This window comes from Bos javanicus, chromosome 16 (assembly GCF_032452875.1).
Source record: "Bos javanicus breed banteng chromosome 16, ARS-OSU_banteng_1.0, whole genome shotgun sequence".
Taxonomy (NCBI): Eukaryota; Metazoa; Chordata; class Mammalia; order Artiodactyla; family Bovidae; genus Bos; species Bos javanicus.
Genome location: NC_083883.1, coordinates 43,154,732 through 43,173,363, shown reverse-complemented (window position 1 = coordinate 43,173,363; position 18,632 = coordinate 43,154,732). Strand labels below are relative to the sequence as shown.

General features: G+C 42.4%; 1 protein-coding gene across 1 annotated transcript in view; it reads right to left on the bottom strand.

Annotated features, from left to right (window-relative positions):
- Nucleotides 1–18,632, bottom strand: part of MTOR (mechanistic target of rapamycin kinase) — a 123,723-nt gene that overhangs the window by 77,360 nt on the left and 27,731 nt on the right. The window contains exons 20-26 of the mRNA XM_061382738.1: nt 10,932–11,018; nt 8,090–8,257; nt 7,475–7,587; nt 6,962–7,124; nt 5,776–5,868; nt 4,734–4,880; nt 398–540 (exon numbers count right to left, since the gene is read on the bottom strand). Coding sequence (XP_061238722.1) covers nt 398–540; nt 4,734–4,880; nt 5,776–5,868; nt 6,962–7,124; nt 7,475–7,587; nt 8,090–8,257; nt 10,932–11,018 — 914 coding nt within the window. The remainder of the gene's footprint in view (nt 1–397; nt 541–4,733; nt 4,881–5,775; nt 5,869–6,961; nt 7,125–7,474; nt 7,588–8,089; nt 8,258–10,931; nt 11,019–18,632) is intronic.

The window sequence follows — 18,632 nt, the reverse complement described above, 5'->3', positions numbered from 1 at the left end:
GCGTAGAATAAATAATTTTAGATGACTGTTGTTTTACACCACTAAGACTTGGGGACTTATGCAGTCACATGTAACTGGAACATCACTACTACCGGAAACAGATTATATTAAACTATTACATAGTTGTTTTCAGAGTTATAAATGACTTTGTAATTAAAATTTTGGACCTAAATCTACTAATGAAAGGTCTATTAGCAAGGTTAAGATGGATCTTCTTCCTATAATAAGAGCATGTTCAATTTGCCTTTTTATTTTTTACCCCAGAAGTTAACGAAATTAAAAATACCTTTTTATTCTTACTGTTAATAAAAACTAATTATTATATATTGCTTTCTACAGGCTAGTCCTCTTGATCACAATGTGAAGCTGGGAAGAAGGGAGCCCTGACACACTGCACCTGGCCATCGGGTTGTAGGCCTGTGCCAGGGCCCAGCAGGAGCGCAGGGAGGGTGACGAGGAGTCCTTCAGCAGCTCCAGGCTCAGCCGCCGCAGCCATTCCAACCAATCATCTTTGGAAACCCTTCTGGCAGCTCCCCAGGCCTATACACCACAGGCGACAAAGGAAAACCATCAGCTGTGAGGGCCTATTGTAAGGAGCCCTCGCCTATCTAATTATTATCCCACTTCTTTGGTTTATACAATTGTACCTCTCATGACAAAACTCCCTGAGTACAAATACAAAAGAGTAATATTTAATTAAAGTCATAAAACAAAAGCAGCAACCTCTGGAATATAACACAATATAGAGAACGTCTGTTTTACAACTCATCTGTGCTCAACTCTATCTGCCAAGCAGAGAGCTCCACAACCCCAGAGTAGATGGGGATCATCACACTAAGAATGGCCTCCAGCAGTGTGGGAAGGGCCCAGGGCACCCTGCAGTGGGACACTGGCTCATCTGACAGTGCAGTCACACACGGAGGGGGAAATGCTCAGATCTGCACCATCATCAATAGTGCGACAAAGCCCAGAGGACACAGCACTATGTTGGAATGAGACAAAAGAAGCTGAACAGATAGAACTTTTACTTTGCAGTTAATCCCCTTCAATTTTCCTCAAAACTCTGAGCTCTCCTGGCACCAAGAGTTACTAGCAGGGGCAGCTTAGGGAGGTGGATGGAAAGACTCAGGCCCTGGGGCTGGGTAATAGAGGGTACTGGCCAGAAGCCACATTCTGTGCAGCTCGGCAACTTGAGTTCAAATCCCAGTTATGTAACGTATTGGGTGCCTAGTCTTGGGCAAGTTACTTAACTTTTCTGTGCCTCAGTTTCCTCCTCTGTAAAGTGTGGATAACAGTCCCCACCTCAGAGGGTGTTTTAAGGATTAACTAAGTTAATATGTGTAACAGACTTAGCACAGTGCTCAGCACAAGTTAGTGCTCTATGTGTGAGTGTCTGTCTGCTACTCTGAAGTTAGAAACACCTGGCTGGAATCCTGGCCCTGCCACTCAGCTGCTGAAGAAACTCTGGGCAAACTACTCGTATGCGGCATCTGAGTCTTAAGTCTTCCTCCTCCAAGAAAAAATGCATCTAAAGGGTCTAGCTGGAATAACGAGCAAAACATTGTTGCTCTTATTATCAAAATGACTTCTCTCTGAATTGGGCTAGCCCTAACTACTAAATCTTTAACTTCTAAAATATATTCTTAAAAGATTTTTCTGGCAGAACAGACAGGTCAATCCTCCCTAAACTAAGGGAGGATCAGATAAGTTAGAGCAGAAGTTCTCAAGGGAAGTCGTCCAGGGAGTGAAAGAGACCTGTGTGTGCTACATAACCTGACCACCACTAATCCAACCCACCATTTTCCTGGGATGAAAGAGAAGTCTGCTGTAGCTTTTGACGAGTTACCAATAAGTGACAGTACATCAACTATTACTGTACATCAAAAACTGAAGTAGAGATACTGTAAGAGACAGCTTAAAAATTTTTGTCGATTCTCACTGACACAATGAGAACTCCTGAACTAAAAGAAGAGTGACACTAGATACCAAAGACTTTTAGACCTTATTCTGTGGAATGAAATGGGAACACCAAGTGCTTTTCAATCCACAGACTGCTGGTTTCCACCCTACACAGTGAGTCTCTGCATAGCAACACTATATTACAAGGTATTTAAAAGTCAATCATATACAAGGAAGTAGTACTAACGTCTTTCGCCCTCTAAAGATGTGAGGCTGAGTTTGGGTGAGGCAAAGACAATGCAGCACAGTGGTTAAGAGACTGGTCTCTGGAGTCATACCTGGCTCACATCCTTGGCTCCTCCATCTACTGGCTGACATTGGACAAATCAGTGTCCCAATGTCCACATCATAAAAGAGAGATGGTAATGACAGCACTGAACTCACATGGTTACTGTGAAGATTAAATGAATCAATACATATAAAGTGCTCACAACAGTGTCTGACAGACACATGGGAAGTGCCCAACAAGTGTAGATGGTGGTTACTGTGATCATTAACATTAGTACCATTCGATAAATGGTAGCAAATAGCTCTCCAAAAAATTTTGGCTTAGTGAACAACTGCACAATCTATCAAACACGATATGTGCCTCACAATGGCCTTTCCCTACTGCTTTGTAATTTAAAACATAATCAACTCTCAATTCTCTGAGTTTTACAGCAACTGTTCAAACTCCAGTTTCCTCTCATCACCCACCTTCTGCTGACTGCCTTATCTGTAACACTGGTGCACGCTGATGGAACGCCAGCTCATTCATTTAGAAGGTAAGCCCGGATCAATTACCATAAGACAGGAAATCAGCTGAGAATCTTGGAGGCATGCTGGAGGTATATATAAATGGCTTTTATGTTTTCTGTACTATGTAAATCCTCTATTAGCATAGCCAATAGAACGGTGACTGAGGTGCCAAATTATTATTTTGAAGGCTGGTTAAAACTGACAAATATACCAATCCCTAGTTGTCATCACATGAATACATAGAAGCACAATTTACCTTTCGATGAAATGAATCTGAGCTTTAGGTGTAGAGAACTTTGCTTAGGGTTTTTGAACTTGATCTGTTCTTTCAGGTGAGACAAACTAAGATGCCTTCTTTTTCTCAAATCCTGGGTAAAAGGCAAAACTTCCTGGAAGCAAACTAGACCACTGGCGAATTTCCTAAAGCAGGGCGGACAGCTGCCTGGCTGGAAGGACATTCTGCACCAAGGCAGGCTGAAAATATCTGGGTGGAAACATGCATCTGGCCTCCTTGTCCAGCTCCTCCCTCCAGGGTGAGGTGTTAGCATGGTGGCCTCAGCAAACACTTGGGAATGCCAGGTGTCAGCCTTTTTCCTCCTGAGGTCTGGGACTAGCAATTACAAAACACCACAGGAGAGTAACATCATTCCTGACCCAGGGGTATTTTACCACTTTCATCTTAAATCATCAAACTTTTCTCAGTAGTGGTTACTTTGCAGTTGCCTATGTGGGTAAAGGCTGATGTCAGGAGTAAAGGCCAGTGTTCCAAAGCTGTATGTGAGCACATGCACACAGGTCTGCATGCAAATCTTTATGGGCTTGGCCAAGAGACCAAGTCAGCTGGGACCAACCCTGCCTAGTTCTTTACCTCTATCTGCTGCTGCACAGAAGTGCAGCTGCCTTGGGTCAACTGGTAATAAAGGGAAGAAAACTACGTTGAAATACAAACTGGGAGCTGTTTTCAGTCACCAGAAGTACTAAAGACTGATGCAAAATGTGGAAAATAAGCAACCTGATAAATTTACTTAAAAGTCAGTGAAGTATATGATTACTCTGTTTAGATCCATCAGAGATGCTTTGAACTGCCTATTTGTAAGTGGATCGCTGGTGGCATACGTGATGAGAAGCTGGTTTTATCCCAGGCTTTGGTCAGCACAGAGAATCCAGTATTGACCTGCAGAGATCTAAAATCCTTGCTACTCAAAGTGTGGTCCCGTGGACCACTGGCATCAGCCATTACCTGGGAGCTTATTAGAAATAGAGACTATCAAGGCCTGAGCTTCAGCCTGAATCAGAACAAGCATTTTAACAAGTTCCCCAGCATATGGTTAAGCCCAATGAGTCTGAGAAGTTTCTGAAGGACTGCTTTCAAGAGCCTGCATCAGTCTCAGTGCTAACTACAAGGCTGACTGGTTGTGTTCTATTCATGTAAAAAATGAGAATGCAAACTGCAACAAGTTCCACTGGGCTTTCCTGGTGGCTCAGTGGTAAAGAATTCACCTGCCAATGCAGGAAACACAGGTTTGATCCCCGATCTGAGAAGATCCCACGTGCCACGGTGCAACTAAGCCCATGCGCCACAACTACTGAGCCTATGCTTCAGAGCCCAAGAGCCACCACTACTGAGCTCACGTGTCCTATGGCCCGTGCTCCACAACAGGAGAAGCCACTGCAATGAAAAGACCATGACCCACAACTAGAGAGTAGCACCTAGAGAAAAGCCCGCACAGCAACAAAGACCAGCACAGCCAAAAATAAAATAATCAAATAAAATTATTAAAAAAATAAGTTCCACCGCCAAAGCGCCAAGGGAACATAAAAGGACACCTTGTTCTTTACTTTCCTTATATTAAAAAACTGTATACTTCAGATACTTGGAGAAAGACAAAATGACCTAAGTTCACGGTATCCAGATTTTCAGAAAAATGCTTGGATTTTGGTTATTTTAGACAGAAGATAGCAAGAGCTGAAAGTTTCAAACAAGCAACAAGAGCAGGGCTCTCCTTTCCAAGCCCCCCAGGACACAATGGACTTGCCTTTTGGAGGTTGATGGTGCTGACGTGCAGTTTCTTCATGGGCCCCGTTTCCACTGGTCCACTGGCTAAGGCATCACCTTGGCTGCTCCTCAGCATTCGATGCTGGTAAATCAGAGGGTCCTCCTCCTCGTCAGCCAGGGTATACCCCTGCAACCAGAGTTTACAGAACACCTGCGACTCCGCAAGCTGATCCAGGTTAGAAAACACCCTTAACCTTCAGGTGGGTCCCACCTTTCAGAAGAGCCAGGATTTAGCCAGGTACGGACAGAATGAATCATGACCGGGCTGTATTCTGCATTGAGACCAGTCTGCATTGGTCAGTCCCAGTTGCTGACAAGCACTGACTTAGGAGTATGAGCATGCAACTGGCACATAAGCAATAAACATGATGAAGAGCTGGGGCAGCAAGGAGCTGCTTGCTGCCTGTTTTTGTCAGGCCTAAGGGCTAAGGCTGGTTTCTACATTTTTTTAAATGACTGAAAAAATAATTGAAAGAAGACTGATATTCTGCAACACATGAAAATTATTAGAGAATCATATTTTGGTGTCCATAAATAGTTTTACTGGAATGCACCCTGGCTCATGTGCTTATGGATGCCTATGGCTGCTTCCAGGTGGCAGTGGCAGAGCTGAGTAGTTTCATCAGAGACCACTGAGCCTGCAAAACTGAAAAAATGCACTATCTTGACAGAAGTTTGCCAATCCCTAGTTCAGAGCCAAAGGGCTTCCTCAGTGGCTCAGCGGTAAAGAATCTGCCTGCGATGCAGGAGCCTCAGGAGACGGGTTCGATCCCTGGGTAGGGAAGATCCCTTAGAGGAGGGCATGGTAATCCACTCCAGTGTTCTTGCCTGGAGAATCCCATGGACAGAGGCGCCTGGTGGGCTACAGTCCATAGGGTTGCAAAGAGTTGGACACAACTGAACCGACTTAGCTCAGCACAGTACAGTTCAGAGCTAAAAAGCTGCACATATACCCATTGCTAAGAATACCAGTTAAGAAAGATGATGAGGGGGCTTGAGAGCAGAAACAAAGCACAGCTCACCTTGACTATCCTGCAGATGAGGACGTCGTAGCGCTGATGGTTGATTCGGTGTCTCACCAGAACTTTGTTCACCATTGGAATGAAAATTTGGTACTGCAAGAGGAGAGCAAACAGAGCAGAAACCATTACTTTGGAGAGTGGGAAAGAGAGAAAAGATTATTAGCACTGCCTTATTACAGCTATTACTTCGGGGTTTGGAACTAGCTCTGTGGTTGCAGGAGAATCACTTTCTGGCCCCTGGGCTATGATCCTCACGCCCACCGCCTTCCATCTGGGTCACTGCAACTGGCTTTTACTGTAATGGTCTCTCTGCTTCCACTCTTGGCCCAGTCTGTTCTTCCACACAGCACTAAGAGCCATCATTTAAAAATGTTAGGTCAGATCACAGTATTCCTGTGCTCAATCTCTCCAAAGACTTTCAGTGTTTCTCAGAGTAAAAGCCAAAGTACTTACAATGAAACAGCAATGTGCAAATTCTCGTGGGCGTCAGAATCACCTGGAAGGCATATGAAACCAGAGACTGCTGCGCTCACAATCAGAGCTCTGGCTCGGCAGGTCCTGGGGAACCTGCAGTTTTAATGGCACCCAGCTATGTAGATACTGATGCTGCCTGTCGGGGAATCACATTCTGAGAACCACTGGTCACAATATGTAGCTTCCAGTAGGCCCATCGCCAGCCCAGCCCTCACAAGGTTCTCTATGATCTTTCCAAGCCCTTTCCCCTGCTCCCCTGCTGAAGTCATTACTCTGCTGTTCCCTCCCTTCAGGTTCTGCCTTCTGGAACCTGTGCCTTTGCTCTTCCTTGTGCCTGCAGCCAGCTCCCTGGGCCTGGGCCTTTCTGTTACTTAGGTCTCTGCTGAATGTCACCTTATCAGAGTGGTCTTCCTCACCTCCCCTAAAGAAACAGCGTCTCTCCCCACCCATCACCCTCACGAGATAAATGATGTCTCAGAGCTTTGCTTCACTGGAACGTGAGCTCTGTGGGAACAAGGACATCATTCTGTTCATTGCATCGTCCCCAGAACAGGACTCAGCCCACAGAGGTGGCTCAATAAACACTTGCTGAATGAAGAAGGGAAAAAGGGTGTAAATGATTCCCCTCTGAGAGTGGTTGAGGCCTACAGACTGACAAGCGAAGGAGTTCGCTAAGACAGAAGAGCATGTGTGTCGAGGACTCCCGCCTCACCTTCTTTCCCAGCTGAAAGACGAGTGAAGACAACGTGTCCATTGCTGTGGAACGGAGTTCTGGGCTCTGGTCCAGTGTGCGTACAATCGGATGAATGATCCGAGAGGCATAGTCCGTGAAATCCAGAGACTCTGTCAGACGGTCCACAGTCTCTAGCGCGGCCCTACAACAACCGCTGAGATACAGTAACTACTGACACATAGCCCAGAGTAACAGAAACAACTGAGGGCTACCTTAACAACTGGCACCTATTGGAAAGGAATGGCTTCTGACGTTATTTTGGGTGCACAGAGCCAACACGCACTGCAGTGGGATGGGGACAGTTAAGATTTCCAGAAGCCTGGTACACTTCTGGACTAACCTAATGGGAGTACATTTCTGGACTAACCTAAAATGACAAAAAAAAAAAAAAAAGAAAGATGGCCCAGGAACTTAGGAAAAGGACATTTTCAACAAGACATTTTAATGGTTAACTAGATTGATGACTGTTAGTCCCAGAGGGCAGGTGCTCACTTTCGAGAAGGCAATGGGGCTTCGGGGGCGTCAAATAACTTCACGATCGGGGGCAGCAACAAATGCAGATAGTCATCCAGGTTGGCACCGAACAGCTGGATTGCAGCCAGCAACTGCAAAGAGGAGCAGAGGCACGGCAATGAACAAGTACAGTCAGGGACCAAGTCCCTAAGTCTACAAAGGGTGGCAGTGGTAGGATAATTCCAAATTTGGGGGGCACTCGGAACAGACTTTAATAAGTTACTTGGAATTATATTCTCTTGGTAGCACAGTCTCCCCTCATATTGTTTTGCTTATATGCTACTTTTCTTTCTCTGAGCGTATTTCAATTGTAAGGAATCAGTGGCTGGGTAATAGAGAAAACTGCTCTGCCATAAACATTTACCAAGATTATTCCATTAAAGGAGACAAAACATAAAGATAATCAAGAAAGGGTCAGAAACATTGTATAAGCTGCACACTGCACACTTCAGGTACTGAAGTATTTCCCTAGATTCCGTCTTTTAGGCTGAGTACCACCCTGTCACTCAGAACAGGTTCTCGTCTCTTAGATGACCAACTGGGGACTCTGACAGACTCTGGAAACCTCTCTAGAGGGTGCCCCGGGATACTTACCTTGATGGAGACGATGCGGCCTGAGCTATTGTCATGCATGAAGACACGAAGCATGTGTGGAATCAGCTGGGGCAGGTAGAGCTTAAATTCACCCCCGAGGGCTACCACAATCTGCTCAATGAGGAGAATGATTGTGCTCTGGATGGAGGTGTTCATGACCCAGAATTCCTAGGAAGGGGGAAGACAAAGGAGCAAAGTCAGGGGCCCTTCTGTTGAAACAGGAACCAAGGAACTAAGATAGCTAAAAAGAAGCAGAAAGGCAGTGAGCATGGTCTTCCCCATGGAACCCTTCCCTGTCCTCCGCTCCCCAGGTCCTCCTGTACCCCACATCACAATGAACAGCTAAGCTGCATCTCCCCGAAAGCACCAGACTACTTTCATCCTCTGTGCTTCGCTCATGCTGCTCTCTGCTTAGATCCCACCTCTTGTCAGCTAAGCCCCACCTCTTTCCAGACCTGGCTCAAGCCTCATTTCTACTCAGAAGCCTTTCCTGTCTCTTTCCATCATCCACTGTGGGTCCCTCTGCTCTCCTCTTTCCAGCACCTGCAATACTTAATTTTTTTTTTTTTTTTGCTATCCTCCCTCGATTCAGCTGTAGGCTAGTTAAGGGCATGAAACCCGCTGATACATCTGTCTCCCTGAATCCAGCAGAGAGCCTGGTATATTCCAGCCACCCAAACCCATTTACAGAATGAATGGACCACCAGCTCTGCAGTGCTCTAGGAGCTCGCTAGTTGTCCAGGGTGGTTCTGCTTTGGGTACCACCTGGGCTCTGCCAGGCGGCAACTCTAGTGTTAACAAGATTTCCTGCTCTTTCTAAATAGACTTTGCTCAACAGCATCTCACATCTGTTCCAAACCATTTTCAGGACAAGAGAGTGCCACAAAGAGTATTTTTCTACAGTCATCCAATTATATCCCACATAAGTTACTAAAATGAAAACCTGGCCAACTGGCTCCAGATCCTGTCTTAGTACTACAAAGCAAATTGGTCTAACCTCTCACTCCAAGGAAAGCTGTCACTTCAAATCAATTCAGAAAGATCGTTGCCTAGTACCTTATTTAAAACCTCCAGACCAGGAGACTTAATGATGGCAACATATGCATATTAGTACTCTTGGCTGTTGCTAAGTCATGTCCGACTCTTTTGTGACCCCCATGGACTGTAGCCCACCAGGCTCTTCTGTCCATGGGATTTCCCAGGCAAGAACACTGGAGTAGGCTGCCATTTCCTTCTCCAGGGGATCCTCTTGACCCAGGGATTGAACCCGAGTCTCCTGCTTGGCAGGTGGATTCTTTACCACTGAGCTACCAGGGAAGCCTGTTGGGCTTCCATTTAAATCAGAGTAGAAGTCAATGAAAAAACAACAAAAAAAGACAACTCCTTGGATGAAAGGCTTTAAAAGAAGTCTAAGTGGCTCAGTGGGCCTGCCAATGAAAGAGATGGGGGTTCAATCACTGGGTTGGGAAGATCCCACGGAGAAGGAAATGGTAACCCACTCCAGTATTCTTGCCTGGGAAATCCCACAGACAGAGAAGCCTGGCGGGCTGCAGTCCTTGGGGTCACAAAGTGTCTGGCATGACTGAGCACGCACACATTACAACTACTACTCTCCACTGGAAGACTACCGGAACTCCTCACAAGGGGTTTCCCCTACCTCAAAGAAGCCAGACAGCCTCCCCAGGGATGTCAGCTGGATCACTGTTCACAAAGCCCAAGCTCTCCCTGGGCTGGGGGGAGCTTACTAAAATGCTGGATCGAGAGCCAAGGCAAGAGCCCTGTTGCACCTTCTGTATCCTGAAGGGAGTGAAAGCTGGATTTGGCAGGTGTAAGGCTCCCTGCCCCAAACCCCTATGCTTTGGCCATAAGTCTTTTTTTGGGAAGCAAGTCACAGATTACTTCAGCTTTGACCCAAGAGCACACTGCTTCCTCCTGTGCCACTCCCCACTTCCCTAATTCCATCCGACAAGCTCTTCAGCCCCCTGCAGCTCTCACTTATTTATACATATAGGAGTTATTTGGTTCTGAGGACTCATTTTTGGGGAAGCTCCATTTTTGAAGCCAGTCATTTGATTTTAGCCCTGCTGCCTCCTTCAAGCCAACTACAAAGGGCTGGTGTAGAAGAACAAAAATGACTGGAAGAAGTGTCTTCCAAATTTTTTAGGACACAGCCATCTCTGCAAAGCAACCTCCCCAGCAGAGACACTGAAATTATAAAGAACAGTAGGAAGCAGCCTCCCCAACTTCAAAACAGAAAAACGATACTATGGGGTCAATGGGGTGTCCTGTGTACCTGCTTAAAGCACATTATAACATCTGGGATACAAGCCCCCTCTCAGAAGTGACTGCAGTCAGAAGGCAGCAGTCAGGCTGTAGAAAGCATCAGGGGAAAGCATCACCTTCCTCCTCAGAGTCTGACAGGAGCCCATCATATTTAATGGCCTCAGGAAGGCCCAATCCTCACAGTCCTCTCTTAAGGCCATGGTTTTATAGGCAGTAAGGAAGAGGGCTTTTGTGGGAATAGTGAAGCACGGCTGTGATATTAAAGTGAAATTGCTCTGCTGTGTGTGAGGCAAGGATCTCAAGTCTATTTCTGGCAGAACAATTACTTCAGGATTTCTCCTCAGACTTCACACCTTGAACTCCTGTACCTGGGAGCCTGTAACCATGGCCCCTCCACCCTTTCATGATCCACTGGGATACCATGCTCCACTTCTCATCCTCAGGTTGTAACAGCTCTATGACGACCCATAAAAAACATGTCCACGTCATCCAAACCTGCTTCCAGATGCTCCTGGACCCAAACCCCAAGGAACAGGCCAAAGCATTCATTTCTACTCACTCTCATGAGCGTGACTATCTCATCCATGTAAGGTCTGATGTGGCTCTTCACAAAGGACACCAACATTCCCAGCTGCTGGAACAGAAACTGAAACAGAGACGAGGTCAGCATGTTGGCACCACAAACGATGTGGAACTCCCAGGCCTACCCAGGGTCCACGTGAACCAATAAAGACAACCATGGAATTGGCTTCTGTACCACCCTATCTGCTGAGACTAAGCTTCAAAGAATGAAATTTAAAACCGTCGGCGGGAATGGTGGTGGGAGCTGAAACAACTGCCAGTGGCTTTACTCGCTAGGTGAGGCAGTTTCTGCTCAGCGGGGGCTTTGGGGCCAGACTAGCTGTTCTGAGTCATTTCTGTTACCTACTAGCTTCGTAACCTTCATTTAACTTTTCTGCACTCAGCCTCTTCAGTGGGAAAATGAGAGATAACAGTTCTTATCTCATAGGCCTGGTCTAAGAGTTAAATGTGCTGATACCTGGAGAGCACTAGAACAGGGACACAAATACTGTTAAAAGCCCAGCAAACACCATCTACTGGTGAAGGATTACTAAAAACGTAAAAAAGGACATGAAATTTTTAATTAACTATAAACGTATCTTTTATTAATTTAGTTAATTAACTAAATGTATTATTTTGCTTATTTTGTCTTAATTTACTACCACTTACTTTCTAAAATAAATACTTCTAACCATTATGGGCATCGTGATTCATTTGTAGTAATTAACTTAATTAGGTCTTAATTAATTAGCTAATTGTGTCTCTAAGACACTGTAAACCAAAACAGCAAGCAAACTGAGGGAGGGATGGGATAAGGAGATTCTATTTAGGCTGGTATCTTGCCACTTTCGAGAGATGCCATTCATGAAATAAAGTTAGGAGTAAGGACAGCTTTGGTAAGAGAAATCCCAACTCTTTCCAGGTTTAAGATGTCTTCAAGGCGTAGTTTTTATTTTGTTATGATCCTCCGATAGTGCTCCATGTCAACATCAAGTAGCAAATTATACTCTAAACCCATGCCCCCAATTTTTATAGCTCTCTGCCTTTGCTGCCCTCCACTAACAAGGATAATTTCATACATTTATATTTCCACCCTTATCCATGTTTTAAAACTTGGCTAAGTTTTAAAAATAAAGTGCTTCAAATAGTGAGTAATGGGCTGACAGAACTCATTACCTAAAGAAGTGAGATTGACAGGCCTCTTCAATTATAGGACTGGGCTCAGAGAGTATGAAATAATTCTCCAAGTTCAACGACACCAGTGGATTCTAAGGGGGTTAGAACCCAGTTCCACGTGGGACACAGGCCTGACTCAGTGGAACTATCTCTCCCTAACTCCTGGGCACCTCCTCACAGAACCGCTGCTGACAGTTTCTGTGAAATGGTCCCTACAGTACATTACAGAGATCAAGGGACAAGAGACTCTAAAATACAATAGTTCTTGAGTTAAATTTGTGTGATGCACAACATAAGAGGAGGTAGAAAGTCTAAGCTGGAGGAAAAGCAGGGCACTGCGGATGGCAGGGAGGTCAAAGGAAACCTCGAGACAAAAGCATCCTGATCGTGCTGTCGTTTCCCATGAGGTGTCCAGCGGCAGCCTCTCCAGTGGCTGATTCACAGGATATACACAGGCAGGCACATCAGTCCCAGGCAGGGAGCCCAGGCAGTCACCTCATTTCTTCTCCCTTAGATTCTTTCACAAGCTTTTTTCTCTTTTCCCTCCTGAATATTAGTATTTTAAAAGAACACATAGTTTTGTTCCTGAAAATACTTTCCTGGTGGCTCAGATGGTACAGAGTTCACCTGCAATGCAGGAGACCCAGGTTCGATCCCTGGGTTGGGAAGATCCCCTGGAGAAGGAAATGGCAATCCACTCCAGTATCTTTGCCTGGAGAATTTGTGGACATAGGAACCTGGTGAGCTGCAGTCCATGGGGTCACAAAGAGTTGGACACGACTGAATGACTACCACTTTCACTTCGAGATGCCCTCCCAGGTCCCCTTGCTATGAAAAGCCTAAAAATAATGCATAAAAGATGACAAACACTGTTGGTAGATTATCTGAACTGAAACCTTTCACATAAAGCCAAACCTTCAAAAAGTTACATATAAAGAAAAATGGTGAGGCTCTCCACCCCACAATCTGTCCACTGGCAAAAGGAGACAAATAATCTGCCAGTCTTGACTTGAGGTCGAGATAGAAGACAGTCTTCCTAAAAGTGTGTAATTTTAGGCCACACCCACACGATGAGTTTAGTTAACTTTTAACTACCTGTGTGGCTTGAGAAACTCTAAGCCAAGAATCTAACTTCAGTTCTACTGGACCACGTGGTAGAAGCAAATGCAAACCCTCGCTGGAGAGACACAAGTTCAGAGCATATATTCCAGTATTACTGCTCCAGGGGGAGCCCAGCTGAATATAATGCGTGATCCAACATTGTAAAACATACAAGGACAGACTTACAGGCTTGCTGCCAGCATGACTTGGCAAAAACAATAAACAACAGAATTAGACCCATTGAAAATCCTATATATAGTAGAATTCAGTTCAATTCAGTCACTTGGTCTTGTCTGACTCTTTGCGACCCCATAGACTGCAGCACTCCAGGCTTCTCTGGAATTTGTGGACAGAGAATATAAAACAAATCTGCTTAAAATGCTTAAAGGAATAAGAATGAGAATTTTAAAAAATGAGTCAGGAACAAAGTACTATAAAAATATTAGGCGTGTTGCAAAGAACCCAGGATGACTTTAGAAATTATAAAATGTAGTAGGAACTAAAAACTCAATAACAGATCAAAGACATGGTTAAAGAATCAATGAACAGAAAATGGATGTGAAGACACATTCAGAATGCATCTCTGAGAGACAAAGATGAACTACACGATAAGAAACTAAGAGACATTAAGGAGAAAGTGAGAAGCCCCACATGTTGAATCAAATTTTGGAAGGAAAAATAGAAGGATGGAATCTTCATATTCAGACAGTCCACAAATCCCCAACAAGGTAAAAAAGAGAAATGCAAATGCAGATTTGCAGTCCTGAAACCTCAGGACAACAAAACAATGAGAAGATCCCAAACGGTCACAAAGGAAAGGCAGATTAAATACAAAGGAACGATAATTTTTCAAGAGCAACAAAAGAAGTCAGAAAACAGTGGGATAACATCTATAGCTGAAGGAGAATCCAGGATCGTATTCTCAGCTAAAAAAAGGTTTTAAAAGAGGGTGAAATAAAGATTTTTTTTTTCAGATAAACAAAAACAGCATTTACTTCAATGGATGCTCAGAAAAGGTATCTGCCTTAGAGAGAACGAAAATGACCCTAGGAGGAAGCTGAAGTGAATCTTCATAAGATTCACTTCATAAGAAATGAAGTGGCAAATGTGGATAAATATAAACAAATATTGTTTGAATAAAATAATAAGGTTTAATTTGGTATAAAAAAAGTGATACTACATAATATAAGAGGGAAGGGAGGTACTTTGAACAGTCATCCCAAGTTCTGTATATTGTTCAGTGAAAAGGATAGACATAATGATTAATTTTAGACTTTGCTATATAAGATATGCAAATCGAATTTTATGGGTGAAAAAGATAAATTTGGACCCATTTCTCAATCTGTACACTGGGACATATACCAAAGAGCTCAAAGATCTAAATGTAAAAAGTGAAGCCATTTAAGTATTGATACAAGAAGAAACAGAGGTGAAAACGATGTATACACAAAGCTTTTCATTGCGGGATTACTTTAAATACCAAAGACTGGAAAAAATACAAACAGTCATCAGCAGGAACTGGTCAAATAGCTATGGTATGTTCACACAATGAAGTCCTACGTGTCTCTAAAGGAACGAAGGCGTTTCTCAATACACTGCCATGGTGTGAACTCCAGGACATGCTGTTGTGAAAGTGGGAAAAAAGCGAAGTTCCGAAGGTTTATATTATGTTACCTTCTGAGGAAAGGAGGTAGTAGACAATATTTTCTCATATTTTCAATAATAAACAGTGAAAACATAAAATTTAAAAACTGGAAAAGCTGGTTACCTTAGGGGGAAGCATAGTAGGCAGAATTATGGCACCTCCAAAGACGTCCAGGTCCTAATTCCTAGACCTGTGAATAAACCACTTTACACGACAAGGGGGGCTTTGGAGGATGTGATTAGGGGGTCAGGATGCCAAGATACAGAGATTATCAGGGTGGGCCCAATCTAATTACAGGAATCCTTAAAAGCAGAGAGCCTTTACCTGTTATGTTCAGAGAGAAAGATTTGAGGGCAAAAGAAGAGTCAAAGAGATACAGTGTTGCTGACTTTGAAGAAGCAAGGAGGTGGCCAAAGAAGGCAGGCAGCCTCTAGACGCCAGAAAAAGCAAGGAAAAGGGTTCCCCCTAGAGCCTCCAGGAAGGAACACAGCCATAAGCGCACCGATTCCAGTTCAGTATGATCGATGTCAGACTGACGACCTAAAGACCTGTAAGACAATCAATCTGTGTTGTTTCAAGCTCCTACGTTGGTGGTGACTTGCTACAGCAAGGCGAATGACAGAGGAAAGAAGAAACAAGGTATGAGAATGGAGACAGAAGCTAGTCTTTGCTGAATATATCAGTCTTTTGTCTTACAGTTTTGACTTAGCAATTATGCTAATGTCTTACAAAACTAGAATGAAAGTTAAATTAGAAAAACACAAGAAATTTCTAAAAATTGAAAGGAAATAGGAATAAATAAATTTAACTATAAACCAAGTTGGTTTCACATCACTCAAAGGATTATTTCAAGTGACTCTGAACACAGTATTTTGGTGTATATTCCCAATAGGACACATCTTCAGAACAAAAACGAACTGCAAAAAACCTTGACCTGCACTCAGTAATCATAGTTAATGCTTGGTCATTTACTGTTTATATGTATACACAATACATATACTCTGCAATATAAAACAAGTACTTACAGAGATCTCAGAACAAAGGAATCAAGATTTTCAGTGTAACAGGAAAGAGATACAAGTATAAAGTCAAAGAAGTAAAAAACAACTCTTTAATCTTAAATTTGAAATATCAGTATTAAGGTATGGATTATTTTTACTTTTTAAAAACTACATATTTCTAGTTCTGTTCACTGAGAAGGCCTAGAAACAGTGACACAGCAGCAGCAAAGAGCATCCTAGCATACAAACTGCTGTCTCTATGTTCCATCTCTTACTTGAAGAAACCACAGCTCCTTGCAAGTGGCTATGCCGAGGCTGGAGTATAAGTCTGAAGTATCTTTTTTTTTTTTTGCCAGAAAGAAAGAAAGTGATCAAAGACTAAGATCACTGGGCAGTTTAAAAAGAACACAAAGCCGGGTAGATTGAAATAATTAGATTATTAAAAGAAGACTGTCTTCAATACATAAATCCATGCATTGGCAGTGATATTCCAAAAAATGTCAGGGGGTCGAGGGGGTTGCCTGGGTCACCCTTTGAGAGATTGTCAGGGACCTGATTCATTATTCTGAAAAAGCAATGAAAGGATCCTGAGTCTGTTCTGCCCTTCCTGAATGAACTAGCCTTTAAATTGACTAAACTGTTGATGACATAAAGTTTTTTATAGATGATTTCTAACTAATAAATCCAGAAGGAATAACAGAAAATCACCACTTTGCAACTGCTATTCAAATAACAATTCTAGGAAACAATAATCAATAAATACTAAAGTGATTGAGATACAGGCGGAGGAAGAATGCAGAATCACACCGCCTGAATCCTCTGGTGAACCTGCACTTCACTAGAAATGGATCACTTAGAAAATACCTGTTTACTAAATGCCCAAATACGAAGTATATGGTACCACCTATGAAGTATTTCTTGCCAAAAGAATAAAACCTGAAAATAATGAATCCTCTAAATCTAACCGGTCTACAAGAAACATTAAAAGACATCTTGATAATACAAGCAGGCAAATCCAGAATGGAAAATTCTATAGGACAAATGACCTGGTTTCTTCCACAAATGCACAGAGTGAAAAACAAAAAAGTGAGGGGAAAAGGAGAAGATACAGAAAGAGAATTAGATATATCAGCCAAGTGCCATGTTATTTGGATTCTGATTTGAATAAGCCAAATGTGAAAAGAAAATTTTAAGACAAGCAAGGATATCTGAAGAAGGGTTGGTATTAGATTACATTAAAGAATTTCATTAATTCATTAATTTCATAGGTGTTGTAACTGTGGTTATACAGAGAGGAGAGAACTGAATGGTGAAATATTATTTTATCTGGAATTTGCTTTAAAATGCCCCAGAAAAAAAGTGTGTGTGAATGTGTGTGTGTGTGTGTGTGTGTGTGTGTCTAGGGCGGGCAGGTAATAAGATGAAACCAAATTGATAAGATACTTATAACTGTTGATGAGTATGAGAATTTAATATAAGTTGTCTACTTTTCGTTTATGGTTAAAACATTCCATTACAAAATAGAGGGCAAGAGATAAGAAAATGAAAGCTCAATCAAGCCCTAAAAAGAAAAGAAAGAAAATACACAAGGTAGGACAAAAATAACGCCCTGTGTAAGATGGTGGGTATCAACCTAAATTTATCAGCAATCACAATAAATGTAACTGGACTGAAATGCACTACTTGAAAGACAAAGATTTTCAAATAGATTAAAAGTTAATCTAGCCATATTATTATATATATTATTATGAAATACCAACCTGAAGCAAAAAGTCACAAGACAGTCAAAAGTAAAAAGATAAGAAAAGACACGCATCTCCAAAAAAAGCTGGTATAACTAAATTAACATTAGTCAAAACAAATCTCAAGGTATTATCAAAGACAAAAAGGGTCTGTAAAATGATAAAAGATTCAGCTCACCAGGAAGATATGATGATTTAAAATGTGTATGCACCTAATGATATAATCCCCAAATTAACTACACTATGAGAAATTTATAAATCTATCCTTGTAAAAGAGAATTTTTATTTCACTTCTCTCAGTACTTGATAGATTAAGCAAACAAATATTAATAATGATATAAAAGATTCAAATACAAGTTCAAATCTAATAACATACGTAAAATCTTGTGCCTAACATTAGCAAATACACCCTATTCCCAAGTGCAGAGGAAATGTTTGCTGAAAACAATCAAGCATTAGATGATTAAGGCAGTTTCAGCACACATCAAAGAATCATAAACCCAAAGCAATTGAGTTAGAAACTGCTATCCAAGAAAGAGATTTAAAATCCTACATTTGCAAATTAAAATACCCACTTCTAACTAACTCGATGATGAAAGAAGTCATAACAAAGATTAGAAAATACTTACTTCTGAACAGTAATGAAAATACATTATTATTCAGCAATAAAAAAGGAATGAACAACCTGAACAACACAGATCAATCTCAAAAGTGAAAGAAGCCAAACACAAAAAACTGTGTATGCTTCTAATTCTATGCATATGTCCAGAAAAGGCAAATCTACAGAGGCAGAAAGTAGGTAAATGGTTGCCTAGGGTTGGGATAGGAATGGAAAATGACTGCAAACGGGCAGGAGGTTTCTCTCTGGGGTTATGAGAATTTTCTAAAAGTAGATTTTAGTGATGTTGCAACTCTGCAAATACACTAAAAATCATTGGATTTTACATGCAAGAAGGACATAAGAAGGATATATTTTTATGGCATGTAAATTTCACCTCAATAAAGTTTTTGAATGCAGCAGCTACATTTAATTT